This window comes from Phasianus colchicus, chromosome Z, assembly GCF_987193195.1.
Source record: "Phasianus colchicus chromosome Z, bPhaCol1.hap1.1, whole genome shotgun sequence".
NCBI classification, from domain to species: Eukaryota; Metazoa; Chordata; class Aves; order Galliformes; family Phasianidae; genus Phasianus; species Phasianus colchicus.
The window spans coordinates 82,668,414-82,695,132 of NC_143476.1; the positions used below are offsets into that span (position 1 = coordinate 82,668,414).

Genomic DNA, 26,719 nt, shown 5'->3' on the forward strand with positions numbered 1-26,719 from the left:
CCGGGGCGGGGCTGCGGCGAGCCGGGCCGGGCGGCGAGCCGGGCCGGGAGCGGGCGGCATGGGGCCGTCGGGGAAGCGGCGCGGGGTCGGGGCGGCCGGGGACCTGGCGGCACTGGCGGAGCTGGACGAGGCGTCGCTGCTGGGCGCGCTGCGGGACCGCTTCCTGCGGCAGCAGGTCTACGTGAGTGCGGGCGCGGGGCTCGGCTCCCCCCTCTCCCCTCCCGGCTCTCCCCTCGCCGCTCTCCCCTCCCGGCTCTCCCCTCGCCGCTCTCCCCTCCCGGCTCTCCCCTCGCCGCTCTCCCCTCCCGGCTCTCCCCTCGCCGCTCTCCCCTCCCGGCTCTCCCCTCGCCGCTCTCCCCTCCCGGCTCTCCCCTCGCCGCTCTCCCCTCCCGGCTCTCCCCTCGCCGCTCTCCCCTCCCGGCTCTCCCCTCGCCGCTCTCCCCTCACCGCTCTCCCCTCCCTGCCCTCCCCTCCCTGCCTCCAGACCGACGTGGGGGACATCCTCATCGCCGTGAACCCCTTCCAGCCCCTGCAGCTCTACGGGAGAGAGGTGAGTGCCACGCTCGGGCAGCCCGAGCAGCAGCCGGTGCCGCGTCCCCCAGCCCGTCCTCAAAGGCCGTCTCACCCTGCAGGTCTCCGAGCAGTACCGCTGCCATGAGAAGGGCGCGCTGCCTCCGCACATCTTCGCCGTGGCCGACCGTGCTTACCAAGCCATGCTGGGTCGCCGCGGCGCCCAGCCGCAGAGCCAGTGCATCGTCATCAGGTGAGGAGCGGGCACGGCCTCGAGGGCACGGCGTTCTCCCCGTCAGACCTTCACGTATCCACGCTTCTGGTGGGTCCAAACCCAGCTTCGTTGGCTGCACGTCTCTTGCTGCTTTCCAGCCAGATAAGCAGACGGATGGTGAAGAGAGAGTGTTGTGGAAGAGGTTGGGTTTCATGCGGCCACTTGCCAGCCTTTGCTGGTAGTGCAACTGTGTGAAGTCTAAAAGGGTTGCTGCTGTTGGGTTGTAGTGCTGGAAAGGTTAACCTGCTCTGCACATTGCTTTTCTTTGGCAAAATATCTTCCGCTGTAATCTGTGTATTGAATCTTATAAATCATGCAATCATAAAGTGACTTGTGTTGGAAGGGACCTCGGATATCATCAAGCTGCACCCCTCTGCCACAGGCAGGGCTGTCATCCATTACATCAAACAGCAGACCAGGCTGCCCAAGGCCCCTTCCAGCATGGCTTTGAGCACCTCCAGGGATGGGTACCACAGCTCTCTCACTGTCATTTCACTGAAAAACTTCCCCCTGACATCTAATCTAAATCTCTCTTCCTTTAGTTTAAAGCCATTTCTCCACGTTGTCTTGCTTATTTACCCATGTAAAAAGCTGATTTGTCTCCTGCCTATAATATCCCTTTAAATTTTGGAAGGCTGAAATGAGGTCTCCCCAGTGACTTTTCTTTTCCAGACTGAGCAGGCTCAGCTCTCTCAGCCTGTCTTCATAGGAGAGATGGGGTGCTCCAGGCTGACATGGATGGGGCCCTGGCACCTGAGCTGATGGGGTCAACCAGCCCACCACAGGGGGAAGGGAACTGGCTGACCCTGAAGTTCACTTTCAACTTAAACCATTCTATGATTCTATCATTTCCCTATGTAACCAAAGAGGAAAGGGAAGAGAAAGAGCTTCTTTGCTGTAAGAGAACCTAGTCAGGAAAAATCTTAAAATCAAAGCACATCCTGAGCTGCATCCAAAGCAGCGCGGCCAGCAGGGCGAGGGAGGGGATCCTGCCCCTCTGCTCTGCGCTGTGACACCTCACCTGGAGCACTGCGTCCACAGCTGGAGTGCTCAGCACAGGAGAGACGGGGGCCTGTTGGAGAGCGTCCGGAGGAGGGCCACACAAATGGTCAGGGATGGAGCAGCTCCCTGCGAGGACGGGCTGAGAGAGCTGGGGCTGTGCAGCCTGGAGAACAGAAGGCTGGGGGAGGCCTGAGGGCGGCCTGTCTGTATCTAAAGGGGGGCTACAGAAAGGAGGGTGATAAGACAAGGAGAAATGGCTTCAAACTGAAAGAGGGGAGATTTATATTGGATATAAGGAAGATTTTTACATTCAGGGTGATGAGGCACTGGCACAGGTTGTCCAGAGAGGTGGTGGATGCCCCATCTGCGGAGACACCCAAGGTCAAACGGAGGTGCTCTGAGCCCCTGATGGAGCTGTGGGCATCCCTGTTCACTGCAGGGGAGTTGAGCCAGGTGACCTTTAAGGGTCCTATCCAACTGAAACGATTCTGTGTTGTTGTGAGAAGTTCTATAGACTAGGAGAGAAATGAGTTCTTGTATCACAAGACTGTTCCACTATCATGAGCACTTCCCTCTATAATGTCATTACTGTTTCTCGTCTTCAGGGCAGCACCTAGCATCAACTATCAGAGAAAGTCTCTGGCACCATCAACTAGCAAAAAAAGCCTTTAATCACCGGATAACTTTCTCCTCTGGTGATTGTAGAGGCTTTAAATGTCTTTTGTGTTGAAATGTTAATTGCCAGCTGCTTAATTTAGTATTTCCTTCTTTATGTGAGCATTCTGATCAATTTCAAGCTATGTTGTAGGGAAATGACTTACTGAATCATTACTGGGTTTTGCCGTTGGGACTTGGAAAACAGACTTCAGGTTCCGGCCCTGCTCATTTCACCTTGAAGTGTGGAAAAGGTGTGGGAAGCTGTGGGAAAGGTGCTGCTGGTAGAGTTCATAGGATTTGAGAAAAGTCACAGGATTTTCTAAGGAGGTAGAAGACAAAATGAAAGACCTGTAGGTGTTTCCCAGTAAGGCAGTGGTCTTGTTATTTTCTGAGAGTGGTTTGCGGTCTCAGAAATGACAGCTCGAGCAACTGTCATGCACCTTGCAATCCTGTTAAGTGTGATGTTGTAACAGGAAGTTCATGGTTTTACTATCTGCAAGTGGTAAAAAATTCAGTAGCAAAATTACCTGGTTTGAGCAAAGCTGTGGGTGTGGAGGTTGATGTCACTCCTGTTACACCAGAGCTTATCAGAACAGTGTAGTGATGCACTATGTTCTACTGTTCCTTGTGCTTGTGTTGCTTCTGCATTGCAGATGCCCACTTCTAGCAAGGTATGAACCCGTGTACTTTTCTCTAGGATACACGTATTGCCTTCCTGCCCTTTCTGTTCTCGTTTTGGTCGCTTCAACTTATTCTGGGAGATCTGGATGACTTATTTCAGAGGTTATAACTGATGTTGAACACAGCAGCTGCCTCCCGGCGACAAAAGTTCATTGCAATCAAGTTTTCTTGAGCTGCAGATTCCACTGGCTGAGATTGGCTGGCATTAGTCACAGCCTCAGTATGCTGTGGAACAGCACGTGGGTCTCCTGGAGATGACTTTGCTTTTTTTCACAGCCTGGGGCAGTTACACACCCACAGCTGGAGAGTGAGCTTGCAGGACTTGGCAGAGCTGTTGCTCTTGTTTAAGAATGTAGGAGTGAGCTTGAACTGGGGGAGTACTGATTGATAGTGCTTCTGTGAAGGAAGGAAGTCTCCAAGAACTGTGTCCAGTTGTGTAGCCCCCAACACAGACGGGACGTGGAGTTGTTGGAGCAGGTCCAGAGGAGGGCCACAAAGATGGTCAGTGGGCTGGAGCACTTCCACTATGGGACAGACTGAGAGAGCTGGGGCTGTATGGCCTGGAGAAGAGAGGGCTCCGGGGAGACCTTATAGCAGCCTTCCAGTACCTGAAAGGGCCTTACAAGAAAGCTGGGGAGGGGCTTTTGAAAAGGACATGTAGCAACAGGATAAGGGGAAATGGCTTTAAACTGGAGGAGGGTGGATTTAGACTAGATATTAGGAAGAAATTCTTTATGGTGAGGGTGATGAGACACTGGAACCGGTGCAGAGGTTGTGGATGTCTCCTCCATGGAGGCATTCAAAGCCAGGCAGGATGGGGCTGTGAGCAACCTGGTCCAACAAGAGGTGTCTCTGCCTATTGTAGGGGGTTGGAACTAGGTGATCTTCAAGGTTCCTTCCAACCCAAAGTATTCTATGAAAACCAAAGCTCATCTTATCTGAGTGGCAGGAATGCTGGATAGCATATGGTCTTGTTTTGGTTGCCCATATTCAGGTGACGATGGCTCGATACATGCTTGAGATCAGGTATTCATCTTAGAGCTTGAGGTATTTAGCAGCCTGTGACAGGTGCAAGCATGGAGTTACTGGAAGTTGCGAAGCAGCAAAGCCACACCTGATGCTCAAAGGTCAGATGTGTAAACAGAGACCTGCCCTCGTATATACCTGCATCGTTTCCTGCATTTTTATTTTACTATGCAGTTGCTGAAGTTGTGTGCCAATGTGATGCTGTTGGTCGATGAGGCAATGTGTCCTTGACTGGGCATTCCCTCTCCCATAGATCGGGAAACTGTGCTTTCTGAGTGCTACTTATTTGACTTGGAGGTGGAGTGCTGAGTCTATGCGATGCCAAAATGACGTGCAGCATTGCTGTTGTAGGTGTGACGGCAGCTCTGCAGCTGTATGCCAGCATTATCAACCAGCTGAAGCATGTGAAGAGCCTGAGATTTGAGATTGCAGTAGTATCACAAGATCAATTGCTCACTTCTGGATGTGAGATGGGGCAAATGTCTGTAGGAACAAGAATCTGTTGAGCCCAGCATATATGAGGGAGTTGGTGAATCAGGTGATTCACCAACATCAGTTGGTGAAGGGGATTGTTAAGTATTATTTTGTTAAGAAGCAGATCAAATGAACTCTTCTATGTGTCCCATCCAGTAATGACAGCATGAAGTATGTCTGTACTTCCTGGTGGATGGGGAAAAATTCCTCTGGGCGGGGATCAGTACATTGTGGAACCCACTGTGTAAAGCTGAAAAAGGTGTGAAACTGCTGGATTGCATCCTCAAGCAATAGGACACTAAGACATGAGGGTCAGAGCAATTGTACTTTATGGCAACTGGAATTTCCTCTCTTTTTCTTTGCAGTGGAGAGAGCGGTGCAGGGAAAACAGAGAGTACGAAGCTACTGCTGCAGCACATAATGAACCTATGCAAAGGCAACTCGCAGCTGGAGCAGCAGATCCTTCAGGTAGGTGCTGGTGGGGTCTTGCTTGTAGATGCAGAAGTAGCATTGTTGTGAGGCAGCTAGCACTAAGCTAAGAGAACCTTCTGGTGAATCATCGCCACTGAGCTGAGGAGCAAAACATTAAGGCACATTTTAGGAAAATAGTGGGAAGGATGATGAAATAGCTGACCACAAGTTAGAAGGGTTGGTAGATTTGCTGGGAGTGTGATGGTTTGGTTCCCGAATGGGACAGAACTACTGTGATTGTTTAGCATGATGTCTGTAACAAGGGAGTAGGGGTTTATTTTCTGAATCATTTCCTGTTTGAGATGGAACAATATTTTTATTAGAGAAATAAAATCTTGATTTAATGAAAGTCAGGGATGGAGAATCTACACAGCCTTCAGTAACCTTTTATTGGCTAGTTATACTTACTGTCAGGCACATACTTGCTAACTCAGTGACTTCATCTTTACTATTTTCAAAACTTCTGCTAGCTGATTTTTGAAACATGGCTGTTTGGTCTTGACTTGCTCCTAGGGGAGTTTTATTTTGAGCAAATCATATCCTAGCCTTCCAGCTGATAGATTAACTGGAATGAGTTCTTGGACTGCTCCATTTTAAAGTCTGTTTCAGACATCTGTGGTGAAATCAGACCCAAGCTGGCCTGATTGTTCTTTCAGTTTCTTCATAATTCACTGTTCTGATCCTTATGTTGTCTACAGATGCCATTAGGTATTTTATCGTGCTCACATTTAATGAGTATCATGTGTATTTGCTTGTTGTTGGTTAGCAGACCAGTGGTACCAGACCAGATTACTGGGGAAGTCTGTTATACCAACATTATCTTTTAACAAATGAGTTGATAGTCAATCACTTTTTGTGATTATTTTCAGTAATTTCTGCTTAGACTTTGTCATGTTTGCCTCTTGCAGACTTTTTTTTTCTCAGAATATGATAAAATACAAATTTTTGAGTGTTCATGCAGTGTTTCTTGTTCCATCAGAATGTTAAACAGCAAATTGTAAAGCTAACCTTTTCCAAACAAGTTGGATTGGATCGCTTAATCTGAAGAATGCATTTTCTATCTGTATACTTCTTGTAGGTGAACCCATTGCTTGAAGCTTTTGGCAATGCCCAGACTGTGATGAATGACAACAGTAGTCGCTTTGGAAAATACATACAGCTGCGTTTCCAGAATAATACAGGTAAAGTCAATGGCAACTGAGGGAGTGGACTGAGTAGCCGGAACTTAAGGAGGGTAAAATTTTGTTACTTGATTCTTTGTGGAAAGGTGTGTAAAGAAAATGCCGTAGCAGCCACAGCTTTGAGATGAGACCTGGGTTTGAATTATGTGAGAGTATGGGATGAATACTGGGGTGATGATGCAGGGGAGATATCAGCAATGCTCAGTGGTGTCTGATGACTCTGTTGTGATTAAAAGAGGTGAGCAGATGTCTTTGAGAACGTGGGAAACATGGAGGAGCCCCTTTCCAAGGTGTTGGCAGCCTGGAGAAGTTGTATGCAAGACTTGTTTCAGGCAACTCCATGCTTCTGTCAGTAGTGCAGAGATGTGGGGCAGGTCAGTCAGCTTCATGTCTCCATGTGCAAAATAACCTTGTCACCTTCTTGTGTGCAGTGCGAGGTGCCAAGCTGAGTGAGTATCTGTTGGAGAAGTCACGAGTGGTGCAACAAGATACTGGCGAGAGGAATTTTCATATCTTCTACTACATGTTTGCTGGACTGTCTTTAGAGCAAAAGGAGATGTATGGATTATTGGATCCTTCACTCTACAGGTACTTCAAAGTCAGATCTTAATTTCGTCTTCATGATGGGGGGCGAAGGGGGAAGTAGTGAAATGGAGCCTACAGTTCTGCCAGTGGGGGTGGAGCCTGGTACAGGTAAATAAACTAATGGAAGCTGAAGTGGAGTCTGAATGGGTGTAAATGAAGAGATCTTACAAATCGTCATGAAAGCCGGTAGATCTGGATCTCTTCTGTGTTGCATTACCTTAGAAAAGATTTTTATTTCTTTTGAATCTCAACCAATTGCTGATCTGCTTTTTTCATTTGGAGTAGAACTGAATTGCTGCACTGATTGTGTTATGATTTTTGTATACTTTCTCAGGTACATAAGCAAATGGTTTGGTACAGAGGATGTAGCTCAGCACTGGAAGCAGAAATACCAGGAGGTGTGTAATGCCCTTGACATGGTGGGCTTCCAAGAGCAGGTCAGTTCTGGAATTGCTTTGTTTATACCTGAATTTTCCATCTCGCTTCCAAAATACTTGAATTTGTTACGCTTTGTGTAGAACCTTTTTGCACAGGCTGCCCATGCCTTTCCTTCACCTTTTCTCCTTCTGGAGTCTCCACGTTTTGTATTTTACATACTAATAGATTTTCAGTCACCCCTCATGTGTGTTTTAGGAACAAGTGGATATGCAGGCAATCCTGGCTGGTGTGTTGTCACTGGGCAATGTGACCTTTGAGCCTCAGGAGAGTGATGGGTCTCTAAAAGTGAGTGAAAGCTCACAGGGGTGGCTGAAAGCTGCAGCGGTGAGTCACAGTTTTCCAGTATGTCCTGTGATTGCCCTTGTGTTCACTGCCATTGATACCCAAAGAAACGATTCCCAGGTTCTCTTTCTTGTTTGTCTAGGACTAGTGTCTTGCATCTGGAGATATTACACCTGCCTTGTTGACTTCATATAATGCAAATGTTTTAAAATCAAATTCTGTGTTTCACTAAGTGTGACACCTTCGAGAAATTTGGATATGTGGTAACTGAAGACTGGCTTTGTGTATCTATGTAAATCCTGTCCAAGGATAACACTTTAACTGCAGTCACTTTTGTTGATAATCTTGAATTAAATTTTCTACTATTTTTACATGAAATTATCAGATTAAAAAGCATACATTCCCGAGGGCTATCTGGTCTCTAGTATATGAGATGGATGGGTTGTAGTGCTTTACTAACAGCACAGTACAGAAAAATGAAGCATGTTTTTCCTTTCTCCATGTCTTTTTATTTTGATCTGTTAGAAATTCCAGCACCCTTGGTTTTGTGTTTCATCTCTTCATCTGTGTTACTCCTACAGCATACCTGAATTAACCACATACATCTGTTCAGCAGCCAACTTCTTTCTGTCTTTGTTTTTAAAATCTGCTCCTTAGTTTATGCCTACAGAAGGGGGAATTCCTGTTAAAGTAATTACTTAGTTCAACTGCATCTGAGTTCCCTTTGTTTCCTGTTTTCTTGTGGGTTCACATGACTGATCTCTGTGCACAGTCACCCTGGTGTGATGCTATTCCTTAAGTCATTAAATCATTCAGCTGGGACTGATGTGGCACCCAAACAAGGTGACAGGTGGCACCACTGGGAGATCCAAATGGAAAGTATTCAGAAAATGGTCTTGCACACTGCATAAGATAATACACATCTCAGAGCATGTATCTGACTCTGGTTATGCAAGATGCATCCCCTTACACTGGTCTGTAATGATATAGATACAATCCTCACATATAGAACAAGGATTTGTTATTGCCTCCTCATCTGTTTTCCCTTTCCCAGGGTCAGTTCGGAGTGCAAGAGGATGAATTGTTGAAATGCCTCGTTTGCACAATGTCAGTGACCCGGGGAGAGCAGATTCAGCGTTTTCACACACAGCAGCAGGCAGAAGGTAAGAAACATAATGAATTGCAGATGTGCTGGCTTGAAAGACTGACCCAGAGTTGTTTGATGGGTGTCCCTGCACATGTGCAACTTCTTAGGAACAAGAATGTCTGTCTGTGCCACTTCCTTCTTCTGCTTGCACAGAGGCAAGCTTATCTGCTTGGTCTCTTACTAACACCTGGGATTGTGAATGCTGGTTTTGTTTGACCTCCAAGAGACTGCAGAGATTAAATGAGAGACCAAGGAATTATCATTACTTTCTCCCTCAAATCTAGACTAGAAGATAAATGTAGGTGTTTGTACAAAAGAGGAAGAGGCTACTGCTGCACAGTTCTGGCAGTGTGCTGACCTTTAGAAAGTTGTTGGAGACATATTAGAGAGAATCAGTAAGACAGCACAATATCAGAGAGGAAGTCAAATGAAGGGAAGTGTGATAAGTGCAATGTGTTTTTTTCTTTTTCAGTAAAAAAAAAATTAAGAAGAAAATAATCTTCACAACAAGATTCAGTTGAAATAAAAGATGTTTTTTTAAAAACAACACTAAATGCCAGCACTTCAGATTATTGCTTAAAACAAGTTGGAAAGGCAAAACTGGACACAGAATTATTTAGTTCTGCTTCTCAAATATCTTCTCTTGCTTATATCTAGATAATAGCGTAAACATCTCTAATCAGTAGGTACGTGTTGAGACGGTCAGCAAATTTTTCATCCATAGCATCCTCCTCTTGCACACTCTATTTTTGGTGTTAGCTGTTGGATTAAAAAGAAGTTCAATTGTTTGCTGCAGAACCATTTGATTCTCTAAGAACAAGATGGAGCTTCCGGGTCATTTAGCAGGACTGTACTCAGTTAACTGGCACAGAAGAAATCAAGTCTGGATATTCTAAAAAGTGGAGGGACTTTTTTGAAAGTTAAGTTTTGTTTCCATTTTGGATAATCTCAGAAAAAAACCCTAGTATGCCATATTTGGTCTTGTAGAAAGATAGTGAAAACTTTTGAATGGAAGAGCTCTGTATGAGCTCTCAACTGATGGACAGCAGGAGCTTGCAGAGGGCAGGGATGATCAGACAGCCACCTAATATTGATCTTTAAAGTAGTTTTTAGAACCCAGGACATTGTAGCTAGAAGGGAATATATTGAGACAACTTTGGTGCTATGGTCTCTACCTTCTTCTGAGCCCTTGGGTGCATCACTTGTTCTCTCTGTGCAGATGCTCGGGACTCCATTGCCAAGGTGGCATATGGCCGAGTATTTGGCTGGATTGTTTGCAAGATCAATGAGCTGTTGGCTGAGAATGTGGATCCTGAAGTAGAGCTGAGAGAGATAGGTGAGTTCTGCCTGCATTGCTCCTTCATCTGATCTCAAGTGCACGTCCCTCAGTCATGACAAAGGAAAGGCACAATTTCATGGAGGTTGCATAAGAGACACAATCACGCTGGAGAGACTAGTGAGCAGCATTAAATCTGTATGGCTGCAGAAAGTGCTGGCAATTAGCTGATCTGAATCAAATATGAGGCTGAAGTTCTAGGACATGCTGACTCTGCAGAGGAGCAGGAGATTGGAGTGGATTGATCTTCTGAATTGATCTTTCAAGAGAAGTTATGGGAGGGGTGTCACTAGCTACTTGGCCAGGGGCTAATGTGCCGTAATAGGAGTGTAATGGGATATTCAGTTGTGTGGTGAGATCTGCAGGCTCTGTTGTGCTCATTTGTTTTAGGTATCTTGGATATTTTTGGGTTTGAAAACTTTGCAGTGAATCGTTTTGAACAGCTCTGCATAAATTTGGCCAATGAGCAGCTTCAGCACTTCTTCAACCGTGTAAGTCCATTGTGGATTATCTCACCTTGTGTGGCAGGGAAAATAGAGCACTGAGCTACCTAGAATGTGAAGAACTCATTGGAAAATAAATCTGTTGACTGGAAGGACAAAAAAGGTGATGGGCAAAGCAAGGTAAAAAGTGGCAACTTTCACTGCCGTGGCAAAAGTGCCATCAGTGAAAGTATAAGGGTTAAGCAATGACCTGAGTTGGCAGAGTAGAAACACTTATACTCTGAGAAGTGTTCCTGCTCTGTGCTGCAGCAGCAGCTACTCACAAGCTATAGCAGAGCACGCAGAACAGTAGTTTCATTTTTAGTGATGCTGTAAGAGAGTCATGCCTGTGCCCTTAGCTCAGGGTCAGAGAGATTTTCAAAGCTATCTACAAACTAAGTTTGATGGGGAGTTAAACCTCTGTTTTCTGTGTCTCAGCACATTTTCCAGATGGAGCAGGATGCCTATAGGGCAGAAGAACTGCCCTGGGAAACTATCACCTTCAGCAATAATGAACCTGTTCTGGTGAGTGAGAGTTGAAAGAAGAGAGTTGCTCCATTTAGCGAAGGGAGCAGTGTTGCTCTTCCCATCACTGGGAGGAGATGCATTGGGAAGAAGCTGCTTAAGAGTGGTACAAATGAGAGTAGGTACTCTGTTCTGCTTTGGATACATGTAATGTTTCTACTTTCCTTACAGAATCTGCTCCTGGCCAAGCCACTTGGGCTGCTGTCTCTTCTGGATGAACAGAGTGCATTCCCTCAGGTGTGGGATACAGGACAGGGAGAATGATGTGGGGGAAGTAGCAATAAATCTGTAGGCTGCAAAGAAAACTGTTATGTTGATGTGTGACTATAAAGAGCAGGATGAACACAGGAGTCCTCATGTGGCTGATGAGGCAGGACAGACAAATCACAGACAGACCGACTATATTGGGATCTCTGTGGAGTGTCAGGGGATACAGCATAAAGCTGTTGCACAGTCAAGGCCACTTCCAATACTATGCTTTCCTTCCATGTGCTCTGATCATGTCTCTGTTGCAGCCCTGTAATTTGATTATAAAATCTGCTTTCTTGTAGGCAACTGATAAGACTTTTGTGGATAAACTAAACAGCAGTTTTAAAGGTAATGTATACTTCCAGCCAGGCCGAGGACGTGTTTTGGGCTTCAGCATCATTCACTATGCTGGGAAGGTACGTACTGTTTGCTGAAAGAATGTTGTTGTAATGTTTGAAGGAGAGGGAAAATGTGTTGCTTGACAAATAAGGCTTTGAAGTTAAGGCATCTATGTTTTGACAGTTATATAACAGAAATGTTGTGTTCCTTGGGAGCTGTCTCCTAGAACTTCCTGGGAGCTCATTGGAAGGTGTAGAAAAAGGACCTCTGAAGAATGTGGGACATCCTCTGGGAAGCATGTGGTATTAGAGGAATCTGTCACACTGATCAGCCGCCTTTTGATGCACTGATCTTAAAATAGTCCCTTATAAAATTAAAGTCCTGTATCCACAGCCCCAGAAGGGAGTCTGATGATGGCTTTGCCTTTACCTATTGAGATCCAGAGTACTGCAGTGACAATTTTATTGTAAACACCATGCATTTATAGAATTCACCTTCCAAGACACTGTACATTCAGATTTATAGTTGTTCCTGTCAGGCTGTGAAGATGACTTTCACAGCAATCTTGTGAGCACTTTGTGATTTTCTGCCTTTTCTCCTAGGTACAATACACTGCTGGTGGCTTTCTAGAGAAAAACAGAGACACGTTGCCAGCCAATGTCCGTGGGCTCTTCATCAACAGTGTCACCCCCTTGCTCAGCCTCCTGTTCACTGGCAAGTCCCTCTGTTACGTTGGGGCACCCCACATGAACTGGGGCCTCCCCAGCAAAAGCTAAGGGTGTGGATAAGGCATGTGTACTACAGACATTTTTCCAACTTGACAGCCTCTGGGAAGCCTGCAGCCTGGGGGGCTGCTGGGATATACAGTGCTGCCTGAACTGTTCTGTTCCCCATGGTACATGTACAAGGTAGCAGGAATATCAGTCAGAGCTGTTCCTCCTGTGGAATTGGGAAAACACTGCCTGTGCATAGTTCTGACCACAAGCCTAACCATCCTTAAATACACTAGTTACAGCAGACCCTGCTTTCTTCAGGGATCCAGGTCTTGTTTGTTTGCTATATTTTGCTTCAAAGTGTTGTCCAAATGCCCCTAGAGCTCCTTCAGGCTGTTCCATACCCACTGCCCTCTGGTGCAGAGCCTTTCCCCAACCCCCAGCCCTCCCCTGGCACAGCTCCATGCCGTTCCCTCGGGCCCTGTCGCTGTCACACACAGCAGAGCTCAGCACTGCCCTCTGCTCCCTCTGAGGAGCTGCAGCATCAGCTCCCCTCAGCTCCTTTGCTCTGGGCCCAGCACTCCCAGGGCTCTCAGCTGCCCTGCACACACCTTGCCCTCCAAACCCTCTCCACCTTTGCAGCTTTCCTTTGGGCTCTCTCTGTTTTATATCCTTGTTAAGTCCAAGCCACTTTCAGCAGTTACTTGTAAATCCAAGAATTCCATATCTATTCTGCACTGTGTTTTGGAGTTCTGCTCATGTTTCTTAGAATCAATGAATGACTTAAGTTGGAAGGGAGTTTAAAGCCCACACAGTTCCACCCCTGCCATGGGCTGATTGTCCCCACCCACTGGCTGCCCATTGCCCCATTCCAACCCAGCCTTGAGCACCTCCAGGGATGGGACACCACAGCTCTCTGGGCAGCAGTGTCAGCACCTCACTGCCCTCTGAGTGAAGATACTCTCCTTAAGTCTAAATTAAATCTCCTCTCTTGTAGTTTAAAACCATTTCCTGCTTGCCCTATCAGTATTAGAACATGTAAAAAATCACCTCCTCTTTATTAGCTCCCTTCAAGTATGGGAGCGTTGCAGTGAGGTCTCCCTGGAGCCTTCTCCAGGCTGAATGCTCCCAGCTCCACCAGCCTTTCTGCATAGGATTGGTGCTCAAGCCCTGTGAGCATCTTTGTGGCTCTCCTGTGCACTACTCCAACAGCTCCACATTTTCACTTGTTGGAGATGACTACCTTTCATGAGTATATTTCTCCGTTGGCACCTTTACTACACACTGTTACTGAAGATACATAGTCTAGTCTCTGCTCTTTCTGATAACTGATAAACATCAGAGAGAATCTGCTCAGTGCATTCCTGTTCTCCGGTTGTGTAGTTCCCACCAGCGGGCTCTAGGTGGCACTGCGGAACAGAGGTGTTGGACAAGTTGACCTGCTGCGGACCTTCCCGATCTCATTCATTCTGTGATTAACATGACACCATGGCATTAACAGTACTCCAGACTGTCATTTGATCCTTCAGAAAATTCAGCTTCCCTGAATTTTTCATCTTATCACTGAATTAATTTTGAGTTACTTTGCTTTGTGTAATCTCCCACATTGATTGTGCATTGGTGAGCTTTCCACTTTCTACCTGTACTTTTTTCTACATTGTTAGTGCCTACTCTGGATGATCTTTATTTTGAAGTTCACTTAATGTTGCTCAGTAACCCAGCTGTCTTGTCTTTTTCATGACAGAAGATAATGTTGCTTGGATTATATGCTTAATATACTTGCATTTTCTTCCCTCAATCTTTAGCTCTTTCCTTGTATTTCCAAATGCTGAAACCTAAAGTAGTGTCTGTGATTAAGTATGCGTGGGGAAGTTTGTGCTTGAAGTAAGCTTTGAATGTTTTGGAATGGTTGACTGTGAGCAAAGCTAGATACAAAATTAACTCTTGTCTCTGTTCTTCCAGCCACTATCTCCAGAACGGGGACACTCATGCCTCATATGAAAACCAAGGTATCATGCTTTGAGGCCCATGTGGCAGTTGATAAATTATGACATAGGTACCTGATGTTTACTATTTGAAAAAATGGTTAAAAATAAGAGCAGGCAGCAACTGGCTGATAATAGGAGCAGACAGCAATCTTATTGCAAGAATTTCCCTGTTTTGTACACAATTTTCTGCTTGCCTCTATTGCAGTGTTTCTTTTACCTTCCCACCCCTGAAATCTTTCTCTTCAACTGCTTTCTGGCAGAGAGTAGCAATCAACGACTCCTTCTAGTGATGATCCTTTTGTTTGGGTTTGGTTTCAGATTGTACCAGGAGCAGACAAGTTCAACAGCACACGAAAGCAGTCTGCTGGAGCTCAGTTCCGGGTAAAGTATTGATGCCCTGCACTGCCCTTTGAGATATATGCTGCATTATTTACTTGAGAGCTTGCCAGTCACTGGCTAAAGTATCCACTTGTAGAAGGGGGTTTTTTTTGGATGCCGGGCACAGCTTGTAATAGTGGTCTGGCTGTTGCTGAAGCCTGTTGCTGTTTCAGGAGTCTGACTTAGTGGCATGGGAAGGAAGGCAGCTCTCAGCTGCAGGGTATTGTACTCAGAATTCTGGCAGTGCTTTGGTATGCTGGGCTACTGATCTTTCTCTGCTCTAACCAGCATTCCCTGATGGTGCTCATGGAGAGGATGTATTCTGCCAACCCACATTTCGTGCGTTGTATAAAGCCCAACAGCCAGAAGCAGCCAGGTGTTGTGGACAGCCAGATGTTGCTGCAGCAGGTAAAGAAAAGCAGTTTTCTTTGTAGGTACTTCTGCCAAGTCTCAACTGGAAGTGAATCTAAGGCAGGGAAGGAATGGATTTAAGGTTCAGACCCTTCTGAAAAGTAGTGGAGCTCATTGGAAGCTTGCTGGTCTGACTCTTCCCTTGCAGGATTAAGCGTGGGCACACCTATGCACGTAGAGGTTCTGGGTATTCGAAGTGTTATTGTGACACAGATTGCTATGTCCAGGTTTTACAGTCTTAGTTCTCCCCCATTTCATATTCATTTCATATTCATGAATGTAATGAGAGCTGCTTGTCAGGTACTAGCATTTGTCTTCACATCTCCGATGTGGGGACTGGTACAGGCAGTACCTCTCCAGGGCAGCTCTGAACAGGAGCCAAGATGGGATGGCTTTGATAGGAGCTGATATGTGCTAATACAGGTGTCTCTGGATATTGTGTCAGGTCTGATATCCAGGCCCTTAAAGAATATTGAAAATGGTTAGAAAAGTTCAGAACACTTTGTGGCCTGTATCATATATAGATATGTAAGAAAAAACAGGATAAAGAGGGAAGTGGATCTGTGCATCAGAATACGGCTTTGTACAGGTTTGTAAGTGGAAGGCTATCCTATGAAGGACAAGCAAGTAGTGCCCATGGCTGGCAGGTGAAGTCATTCGGATGTTGTGGTTTCCAGCTTTCAACTAGAGGTGGTTAATCGCCAGAGTTTCAGGATGTGGTGAATTCAGACTTTAATCAAGGAAATACTTTCAGAAACTTTTTTTTTTTTTTTTTTTTTAACCTAGAGAGGTTTGGGCAGCAGAGGGACAAACTCATGTCCAAATGACTGTTCTGGCCTTTGTATGTTTGTTTCTCTAATCCTGTCTTTGTGGTGCTGCTCCAGCTCCGGTACAATGGACTCCTGGAGACTATCCGGATCCGAAGAGATGGTTTCTCTTGGAGACCATCGTTTGAGGAATTTGCTGAAAGGTATCTTAAAGCCTCTGAATGTTCCTAGTTAGATACTGTTAAGGAAACAACACTGGTAAACAGAAATAGACGGGGAGTAAAATTTCTGTAAAGTTTGCATACCTGAGACCATGGGGTTGTTTGCTGTGGGAACCCTAGTGGGAAAGACTGATTTGTTATTGTTTGCTGTGGGCTTGACATGGATCAGCTCAGCACATCAAGGATGTGGCTCTTATCTTGCTGAATTCATTTGTTTTTCACAGATATGGAATTCTTCTAGTTAAACCAGATGTTTCCTTGACGAAAGGAAGGTAAGAACTTTGTTATGTGTTATCCAGTTTGTTCTACAGAGACTGGTTCTCAGGGAAGAATAGCAAACTGACTAGAGGCAACAAAGTGAGGGTGCATTTTTGTGGTGATGGGGAACACAAATTCCTAGACAAAAACAGTTAATGTTTAAAAGTTTGGTACAGTGATGAATGGAATATTTCTTCAATTACTCTGTAGAAATTCAATTCAGTGTTAAAGTGCTGAAGAAGGAGGACTGGCTAATGGGCTCAAAGTAGAGAGTTACAGTATTGGCCAGGGGTGTCCCTTGAACTCAGTATGATAAGACTCAGCACAGTTGCCAGTTGCCTTTCTATATTTTTTTTTATTGTCTCACAAGGGGAAGAATATAAAGGCAATGCTGACTAAGCAGCTAGCACTTAGATATCTCCCAGGCTAAAAACATTACATCTGGCCCAAGAATTTTTATATGTGTATTGGCACAACATACAGCACTTCAGAAATCTGTCTGTTCCTTCCAAATGTAAATGTCCCTCAGCTGCACAGTCTTATCCTGTTTGGTTTTTAATCCCTGCTCATAGGGCAGCACTTCACACCTCCTGTCCTTCACTGTTCTACTCCCTTTCTGCCACAGTTAACTGTGATAATGACAATGAAGCATGTAAGACACCCAACTGATTTTTTTTTTGTCTCTTAAGAAAAGGATTTGAATGTTGTTCTGGTAAAGTTCTTTCCTGGCAGCAACCTCTCCAGCCCTCACAAAGATGTCTTGGAGTTACTGATGATACTAAATTGCTAAGAACTGCAAACCCAAGTGAGAATCAGGAGGAATCTTATGAACAAGATGGAGATGATGGTAGAAAGTCAGGCAGCACAATGTGTTTTCAGATACAAAAATCATAGGATGCAATTACGAAAAAATTACCTTGAATGTAGTTCCTTGTTATCTTGAATGTAGCCTAGCAGAAGTTGGCTGAAATCACAGGATAACTATTTCTGTTTTGTTGTGCAGGACACTTGAAAAACTATCACTGCAGTTTCACAGCCTAGGTTTGCAGGCAGAGGAAGCAGACTGCTTGACAGAGCTGGAGTATTATGTGGAATCTTTCTGCATAACTCAAGTTTTATCACAAAAGCTTGCAAAATGAAATTGAAATTAAAAATAGACTTTCTCTAGGAAGTCTTGCCTTGCTGAGCCTGTAACTTCAGTACTTTGAAATTACATGGAAATGAAATGAGGAAGAATAGTTCTGAGAATAAGACAGGTTCTGCAGAATTGCCTCTGAGAAAGCAGAACAAAGTCTGTTTCCGAGCGCTGCTCTGATGTTCCTGAATGGAACCTTCTAGCTATACCCAAGGAGTTCTACAGATCGATAGGCAGTTAGTGTGATCAAGTGGCAGGGAACGGAGAATGCAGTGCAGAAACATCGAGGCACTTTCCTCCCCTTTGATGGGCTAAAAACACAGGCCCCCTAGCGTTTACTATGCGCAGAAAATGATTTTTTTTCACTTTCTTTTCCTCTTTCAGCTGCTTGGAGATACTGCAAAGTACAGACCTGACAGGCTGGATATGCGGGTAGGTGTGAATCATTCTTGCTGGCAGTGCAGTCCTGAACTGCAGAGACATCATATGGTTGCCTTCAGGGATAACTTTATGGCTGTAGGCTGTCAAAGGATGATTGAATACAAGCTTAAACAAACAGTGTATTTCTGTACTTTTTTCTCTTTCCAACCTCACAGAAAGTCAAGACTTTTCTTTAAATACTGGCACCAGGATCAGCTGGCAAAGTATGTGGAGCAACTGGAAAGGGCAGCAGTTGTTATACAGAAAGGTGAGCACTGGAACAGGACAGTCCCCTCAACTGTGGTTTCATATCAGAGCAAGGAAAAATTTTTGTCTAGTCAGTGATCCAGTCTGACTGTCACCTGTCACATGCTGTTCCCTGTTCTTGTCTCTCAGGAAGATGTAGGTGGGTAGTGTCCATAGCAGAATGAGAAGGGTGCTTCTTTCAATTGGTGTTCTTTAGTACCTGGTAAAGTAGGCAATGTAATGCGATGTCTCTAACTCTTCTGGTGAATCTCATGATTTTACCAAGGAAATCCTGTCTCCTGAATAGAAGAGCTTTGCTTTTATTGAGCAGTGCTTGAAGGGTACCAAGTAAAGAGATAGTTAAAAGTGGCTGTTCTGTGTGACTGTTTTTTGGCATCTTGCACCTTGGCATTAGAGATGAGAGCTTAGATTTGTAACTTTTTTTTTTTTTTCTTTTTTTTTTTAAGTCTGCGATCTGGCTGCTTACAAGACAATTTTCATATGGCTTTGAGTATTTACAGCAAAGAGCCCACACTGCTCTTTGTTTCTGTACTTCAAGTGTTGAGGATTTTGTGCTGGGTGAAGGAATATTTCCAAGTGTGCTAGGGAGTGGCAGAAGCATGATTATCACTGTTTTTTTTTCCTAACCGCCACTCTTCTTTGAACAGTTTTCAGGAGATTCCGATGCAGGAAAAACTATCTGAGTCTGGTGGCTGAGCTGAGAGCTCAGGCGCAGCGGCAACAGGAGGAGGCAGAAAGAGAAAGATGTCAACAACTGGCAGTGGAAGCAGAGGCCCAGAGTGAGTCTCTTCCCCCTCCCACTGCCACCTGCATGGCCAACTTGTAAGCTTGTTGTAAGCTCCAAGTAATGATGGCCTGTCTTTGGCTCTTGTGGGGCTGATGCGGTGGGGAGAAAGGTGCTGACATTTCTGCCTCTTGAAAATGAGACCTTCTGTGGAGCTGAGTTTGCATGGTAAAGGTCATAGCCTAGCTATGTTGGGAGGAAAGCCAAGCTGTGTCCTTCCCTTCCACTCTGTACAGAAGAACTTTGATCGTGGCTGTACGCCTGGATGTAGGCTTCCTAATGGCATGCAGAGTGGGAGATGACATTGATTATGAGGCTCTTTGCCTCTTTTTGCCCCTTCCCAGACTCCTTGGCTGAGGAGAGATGGGAAAGGATTGAGCTTCACAAAATTTTGTTCTTGATTCTCTCTCTTCCTAACATTTGTTGTCTGTGCTGAAAAGACAAAGTCTTTCCTCTCCTCCAAGTGTGACAGCGTACCTGGGGGGAATTGATTTCAAGATCTTGTATTGTAGATTTCATCTACTTCTTCCCTATTTGCAGAACGAATCTCCCTCCCAGTCCCTGTGCCACGGAAGAGACGCCCTCTGCCTTGTCCCCGTCCTCAGACTGCACCTGATATGCTATCGCAGCCACCCGTGCCACGGCCACGCAGCAAGCTAACAGAGGTATTGGCTCTGCTTGGGGGTCTTTTATCCAGGTGTGCTGGTTCCCTGCTGCTTCCAACTTCCGCACACGCCTGTTCTACCAGAAGAATGTTGTCTTGCTAGTTATCAGAAGTTAAAGTCCTTTTCTAGTGTCATTAGTTAAAAAGCATGGTGAGGGCGGGAATAAGGATATGAGTCAAGTGGTTGGCACCAGGATCTTTTCAATGGTACCCAGTGACAAAGCAAAGAGTAATAGGTACAAACTGGAGCACAGAAAGTTCCACACAGACATGAGAAAAATCCTCTTTGCTGTGAGGGTGACAAAGCACTGAAACAGGCTGCCCAGAGAGGTTGTGGAGTTCCCTTCTCTGAAAAAATTCAGTACCTGTGAACACTTTTCTGTGCAGTGTACTCTAGGGAACCTACTTTAGCAGGGGGATGGAATAGATGATCTCTAGAGGTCCCTTACAACCTGATTATCTGATTCTGTGACCTGTGAGGAACTGAGAGCAGTATCTGGTAATTTGTGACTGATCTTTTCTTAAGCCACTTAAGAATGGGATCTACCATAGTGATTGCTTCAGAGTGTCCCTGCCTCTGATCTTGCTTTCATTGCTGCTTTCCCCTTCTCATTTTCAGTTCACTCCTTTTGATAACTTCCTGCACCTTTCTGGACCTCGCCCTGTTATGGGGACAGAGGAACAGACAGGAGAAGAGGCAAAAATTAAACAACTCAAGAGAGGAGCAACTCTCCGCTGGTTCAGAGAGACGCAAGCCCAGAAAGTCATGCAGGATGATGGGGCTTTTCCAAGCTGGCTGCATGGGATGATCAGCCGAAGGTGAGTATGCTGGACACTCTGATCACAGTTTGGTCTGTGGCAGGCAGGTAGAAGCTGCTCTTTCCTTAGGAAGAAGGCATAGGTTGGATTGCCCTGGATATGCTTCCATAAGGAATGGGAACGGCATACAAAACCTTTCACTTTTGGACTGTGAACTTCAGACCATCAAAAGGAAGTGTGAAGTTCCTTATGAAAGGATGCAACTGGTGAAACTTTACATGGCTCTAAGGAAGGACTGCGGGAACTCATAGGAAATAAACTGAGTTCCTAAACACTGATCAAGTGCAGGAAACGGAGTCTGGTAAAGTTCTTGAGGAAATACACGTTTGTCATGTTCTAGACTATTTGCATAGACATGATATTGAATGAAGGTGGACTTTTGGTCTAACTCATTATGACCTCATACCTCTCAGTTTAGGTGAAATTACAGAAGAATACAGAATTTAGTATTCATTATTTTTAAAAGTGTTAAGAGGGATTTTGGTGAATACCTGGTGGCAAGAGGCACCAGAGCCTCTAGGTATGGAAATAAACGGCATTTTATTGATACTTTCTGTCATCTAAGGAAGTGCAGTGTAGTTGAAATTTTTACGTACCTTTAGGCTGAGAGACACATCCATGTCCGCCTACCTTCTTGGAGAAGAGATGACTGCAAATCCTCACTTTTTTTGAGAAAACCCTTATTTAAACGCCTGAAATTCTGCTACTGAGAACTCGCATGTTACTATCTTGGCCAAGCCAAGCACTATTGCTTTCCAGGCATTGTGACAACCAGAGAAATGCTAATTACAGCAGTGATGAGATAGGAGCAAGTCTGTGGAGCTAGAAAGGTAGATGTCAGAGTTTCTAGCTAGTTTTCTGTGGGTGCAAATTCTGTGGTATTGGATTCTTACCAACTGCAAATGTCCCTTATTTAGGGAAACTTCAGTGATGGTTCTGGTGGCATATGGGCCTGTTATTTGGGCACTTTTGTCATCTTTTTTCTGTTTGTAAATTTTTTCTCTTACAACCAAAGGAGTCTTGCAGCTTTATTAGATCACAAGTTGCTGGATTTTGTTGGCCTGTCAGTGTGAACATTATTCAGAGATATCGCATAGCATTTTAGCTGAGTAAAGAACACTGGCAGTAGCTGACAACTCTTTAGTATCTGCCCTTTTTTCAATAGATAATTAAAAAGGCTCCTGTCTGTGTAATTGCTTTTGTCCACAGAGTCAAGAATGCATGAAAACAATTAGCACATGGGAGACTAAATTGTCAGAGTTCAACTATAGGCTAGCGACATACTTCACAATGGAAGACATAGCAGGTTCTTTGCCTGCAAATCCTTCCCAAAAACAGGGAAGGATTTAAATTCTTACTAACTGGTTTTAAATTCTTACTAACTGATGCTTCATGGTGCTGGATTTAAGTCTCTCTGTGCAGTAGTATAACATGTAACAGCAATCAGAGCAGTCTCAAATTGCATTGGTGATTTACAGTCACCTTTAACCTAGAGCAAGCACAAAGTAGTGCTTTGTCCTTTGGGCAGAGAGGGAGAAGACTTCTTTCCAGCAGGAAGTAGAGAGCCAGTGCTGTAATCCCACTTGGTATTTTTCCAAGGCACTGAGTTTACCTTGTGCTGGGCACCACTAACGCATGACTTCTTCCATCAACCCTCAAACCTCCCCACCTCAGCAATGCTTTGTTATATGCTCTGTGCTAGGATGTTGTTGCTATTGCACTCAGCAGGCTGCTGGATCAGGTTTGGAGCAGCACTGCTTGGAAAGGCTTTGTCTGAGAATGCTCCATCTCCTGAGTGTGCTACTGTATGCCTGAACCAGCAAGCCAGAGTTTTGAAACCTCTAGCCGGGAACTCTTGGGCAGATGCTGGCTGCCCTGTGGACGAGGAACACTACAATGGTAGCAAATTAGATAGACTGGGAATCTCTGCACAGAGGCAGCTGCACACTTTCTGCTGAAAAATTCTTTCCTGCTTTAGGGAAGCTGAAAACTTGCTGATTGACAAGCCTTTGGGTTGCTTCCTTGTTCGGATCAGCCAGAGCCGACCAGGCTACACCCTGACGTACAGGTAACAAACCTTGCAGAGAAGGAATATGAAGGAGCTATTCACGGATAGAGGAGTTAGCATTCTATGGAGAAGAATCTGCTTAGCATGGTGCTCAGTATCTCCTGTTGTGGGTGCCTCTGTCTGGAGTAGCAGACAGGAGGCTTTTAGTCTGTCTTTTGCCAGAATCTGTGGGTGCACTGTTGCTGCTCCAAAGCATGCAGGGTGCAGATCCTGCTTTGGGTGAGAGGGAAAACTGGTTAAAAGAAACAGTGACTGGAGCACAGGAGACTAGAGGAGGGCCAGAGAGAAGCAGTCAGAATATGTTGCAAGGTCATGATGGTAATACAGCCTCAGGCAAGAGATAGTGTGGAGTTGCAGTGTGGGCAATGAGCAGTACAGTCTGCTGGGGTTTGGATGCTGCTGCAGTGATGGGTTCTCAGCCCATCACTGACTTTGGGAAAATTGCTGCTCTTCCAGCAAATGATAGCACAGTGTGTGACAGTCCTGCATAGAGTGTCTCCTGCATCTTTGCAGTACTTGTTACTGTAGCTTCTGATCACACCTAGGCTCTAAAGACAAGTGCAGACAATGATGACTGAGTCTTAGAGATTGTGGCCCCATGCCATGTCTATTTCTGCCTGTCTGTCTGTCTTCCCAGAGGTGAAGGCCGCTGCAGGCACTACATGATAGAGATGCAGCCCAATGCACGCTATGTGATCCTGGGGGAAGACCGGGCCCATACCTCACTCACTGAACTGGTTCGGTACCACCAGAATGTGGGCATCCAGCCCTTCATGGAGATACTGACTGTTCCCTGTGGGCAGGTGAGTGGTGAGGATCTCCAGCAGCAAAAAGGGGCATGAACTGTGCACTGAGCTAAGAAAGTCAGTGCTGCACTGTCTCTGCTCTGAGATCCTACTGGAGGTATCAGTTTTAGCCAGACAGCTTGGCCTCTTCCGTGGATGGATGATACCCCCTGCCTCAAGCTGATCACAGCTGTTCATTGATGAGTTCTCATCACAGCTGTGCTGCTGGGGCTGCATGTAACATGTGCAAGCCACTGCTGAATCCACTCTTCTTTCCCTCAGAAAAGCAGTGAGAGTCTGGATTATGAAGACCTGGAGTGCCTCACGCTGACACACTCCACAAGCACAGAGGAGAGCCTTCCCAAGGAGCAGTCCTGTCCTCCAGGACCTTCCACTGGCAAGTCCACTCTGCAGGCAGAAGCAGCTACGATTCTCAGACCCCTGTGGTTCAGGAGGACAAAGAATTACCAAGAGCAACAGAGTCTGGACAAAGGCAGAAAAAAGCAAAAGTCAAGCAAGGAGGGAGACAACCAGCGGGCTTTTCCTCGCCTTCATTCTTCCATACGCATGGCAATGCAAGAAATCCAGAAGGTGAGCAAGGGTATCATAGCTCCAGCACATACAGCTACTGTGGGACATGTGAAGCTGACCTGTCTGGTGGCAGGAAAGAGGAGGCTTCCACAAATAGTGCTCCTGGATCACAAGTTTTATTCAGTGGTCTTGAGATAAAGATTGTGTTCATTGAAAGTGGTAGGCTGAGGGAGAGCCTGGCTCATTGACATGCCCAAAGAGATGACCACAACCAAGAGGCTAAGATGCAGCCAGCAACCCACTTCATGTTCCCCTAACACTGTCTCTTCTTCTTTCTACAGTCCTCTTCTGCTTCCTTGAATGGCTCCTGTACAGAGCTGCAGTAAAGCCTTCCATGTTGAGGATGTACAGCCCAGGGGACAAGGTAAGACAAGACTACGCACAGAAGGACAGACAGCATCTGCAGCTTCCCCAAGAAATGGAGAGCTAAGGGGCTCTTTCCCGTCCTACAGAATCCACTTAGAGCATCTCCTGGCCACCAACCATGTAAAAGCAGAACAGGAAAAACAGGGCAACTGCTAGCTTTTGTTCCAGAGCTGCAGAAACCAATGGTAGAGGGAGACCAGGAAAAATGGGAACAATCAGAATCAGTTTGGGCTCCCAGCACCTCTGGTACATGGTGTGCTTTCAGTACAATAACAAAGCTGCTGGAGGGAGCCCACAGTTTGATAGAGGCTGCAGTCAAAAGGCTTGGGGCTGGATGGGGTACTATCAGAAAGCATATCTGCACACTGCAGTAATCAGCTACAATGGCTTAATGTTGTGGAGGGAGGCACGTATCAGAAGCAGATGCTGGATGGAGAGCCCTGGGGGTAGCAGAGGCAGTGAACCAAAGGGAAGGCTGAGAACATGAAAAAAGACTTTAAGCAAAGGTTTTAAAGGAGGTTTCCACAGCTGTAGACACAGCTGGTTACTGAAACTCTGATAAACTGAGCAAGTTAAAAGAGTATATGAAAGAGGTCCAGGAAGGTCCTTCTGACAGCTGGTTATGTGTTAATTTTTCTGGAGCATGGAATGGATGCTCAGCACTCTCTTGCTGCCAGTGGGCTCTGCTCCTGCCCCATTTATTTGCTGAAGCCCAGAGGAAGCAGCCTTTGCGTTATTATACACTTCTGAAGAAACGGAGATTTGTAACAGATCAGCGTGAAAGAGGTCAAACGAGTGCTGTTGGCTACAGACACATTGTGGGACTCAGCCCTGCACAGGTTTGCCAGAGCTTCCTGTGTTGTTCAGCTCACAGAAATTCATGAGCTGGTCACAGCAAAGATTTTTAGCTGGGATTGATCTAGTCTTTCTCTTGGTGCCTGAGAAAGGCCTATCCCTGAAGCATTTGACTCAATTGCTTCATTCCTTTACATGAGTATAAATGTACCCAGAAGGGCCTGAGATGAAGTAGAAAGCAGGAAACTACACAGATGCATAGATGATTGCAAGCATGTTGGATTGGGATGTCCCTGTGTCCTCCACTGAGTTGTGTTTCTGACTTTTTGCAGGTCAGAGTGGCTCAGCCATATCCTCTTCCAGTGTTTCTGGGCGTTGCTGGGTGAATACATGCAGACATACAGCAGCCTTTTTTATTACACATTTTTTGCTGCACTCAGCTGGGACTTTACCTTTGGACAGGACTCCTGCAGAAGTGAATGTTCTTCAACACTTGGATGGTCTCAGTGGCTGAGACTGCAGTACATGGACCATCCTGGCAAAGGGGATAAGATGGGAACAGTCACACTCTGCAGTGCCTGATGGCCCCCTCACCCGTTAACAGTTACAAACTGGATATTGCAATAATGTGTTCACTCACAGCTACCTCTACTGATTTCCTACCTGTTCAGGTTTTCTCTGTTTTCTCTGTTTTCTTTTATGGTTCTATGTATCTGCTGCCCTGGGTGCTAAGGGAAGCTGGGTTTGAGTGGTAAGGAATGAAAGTGCTGTGTCCATTTTGTTGAATGCAGCAGTATTTGAACATGAACTGACACAAGACAAGATCTATGTGCACATGGAATTTCCTGCCCAGTGTCATCCTGGCTTGCTGCCTCCCATCCCTCCACCAGAGCTTGAGTGAGCTCTTCTTGTTCATCTGCAAGCATGGGAAGCATTGTGAGTTTGGGCAGCAGAATATGCTTCTTTACACTGAGGGGAAAGAGCTTGGGAAAATGTAGGGAAATGCTACTTGTTATTGTTTTCTACCTTTTAAAAAAATCTCATAATGTTCTTACAAAAAGCTCTGTGTTTTTTTTGTGCCTGTTACCTACAGTCAGTTTCACCATGAACTGCAAAGGAAGAACAGCTAACAGCTCCTGTGAATGGTAGATACAGGATCTTCTCAGTAGGAGAGTAATTGGCAGCAGGGCTTCACCTCTGAGTTGCTCAGAGTCAACCTATCCATGCCTGCTTGAGGACATGGATGGTAGCTGAGATACAGGGCTACTTCTAAATGCTGGCACCAGGGAGTTTTCTTCTCGTGTGCTAGTGGCAGGGTCCTACCAAAGGCTCTGCATTGCCTCTTCTGGGACACTGAGGTAGGTGACAGCTATAACATTGTCACTTGAATCTGTGCCAGGTGGCATACCTGCAGCTCCTCAGACAAACCTTCGCTTCAGCTTGCCTGCCAGAGCCCTGGCATTTCTAGAGCAGGACTGTCCTGCACTGATCTAGCCTACAGCAATGCAGCTGCCAGCTCACCGGGGAATGGAGTTGTGCAGTGTTGTTTTTTTGTTAGGATAAGCAGTCTTAATAAGCAAGCTGGTTGCTACCCACAGTCGCTGGAGTGACCTGGCAAAAAATACAGCCC

The 26,719-nt window shown here is 45.7% G+C and overlaps 1 protein-coding gene across 1 annotated transcript; it reads left to right on the forward strand.

Moving 5' to 3' along the window:
* Positions 1 to 38: 38 nt before the first annotated feature.
* Positions 39 to 26,149, forward strand: LOC116239686 (myosin-IIIa-like). The gene is made up of 30 exons (XM_031609844.2): positions 39 to 181; positions 485 to 550; positions 633 to 763; positions 4,990 to 5,092; positions 6,174 to 6,276; positions 6,708 to 6,864; positions 7,196 to 7,298; positions 7,495 to 7,623; positions 8,636 to 8,744; positions 9,948 to 10,064; positions 10,455 to 10,555; positions 10,985 to 11,071; positions 11,243 to 11,308; positions 11,623 to 11,736; positions 12,262 to 12,373; positions 14,335 to 14,381; positions 14,679 to 14,741; positions 15,027 to 15,146; positions 16,034 to 16,119; positions 16,362 to 16,409; positions 17,915 to 17,962; positions 18,127 to 18,218; positions 18,865 to 18,996; positions 19,542 to 19,666; positions 20,285 to 20,484; positions 22,463 to 22,552; positions 23,190 to 23,355; positions 23,620 to 23,928; positions 24,210 to 24,292; positions 25,422 to 26,149. The coding sequence occupies exons 1-29, from the start codon at positions 59 to 61 to the stop codon at positions 24,252 to 24,254; spliced, it is 3,192 nt and encodes a 1,063-aa protein (XP_031465704.2). The 5' UTR covers positions 39 to 58; the 3' UTR covers positions 24,255 to 24,292; positions 25,422 to 26,149.
* The last annotated feature ends 570 nt before the right edge of the window (positions 26,150 to 26,719 follow it).

What these genes read in the sequence shown, in the direction of transcription:
- LOC116239686 (XM_031609844.2), top strand. Translation starts at nt 59, where the DNA reads ATGGGGCCGTCGGGGAAGCGGCGCGGGGTCGGGGCGGCCGGGGACCTG. An exon ending in TGCAGCTCTACGGGAGAGAG is followed by an intron (nt 551 to 632) that starts GTGAGTGCCACG and finishes CTCACCCTGCAG; the next exon opens with GTCTCCGAGCAGTACCGCTG. An exon ending in TGGTGGGCTTCCAAGAGCAG is followed by an intron (nt 7,299 to 7,494) that starts GTCAGTTCTGGA and finishes TGTGTGTTTTAG; the next exon opens with GAACAAGTGGATATGCAGGC.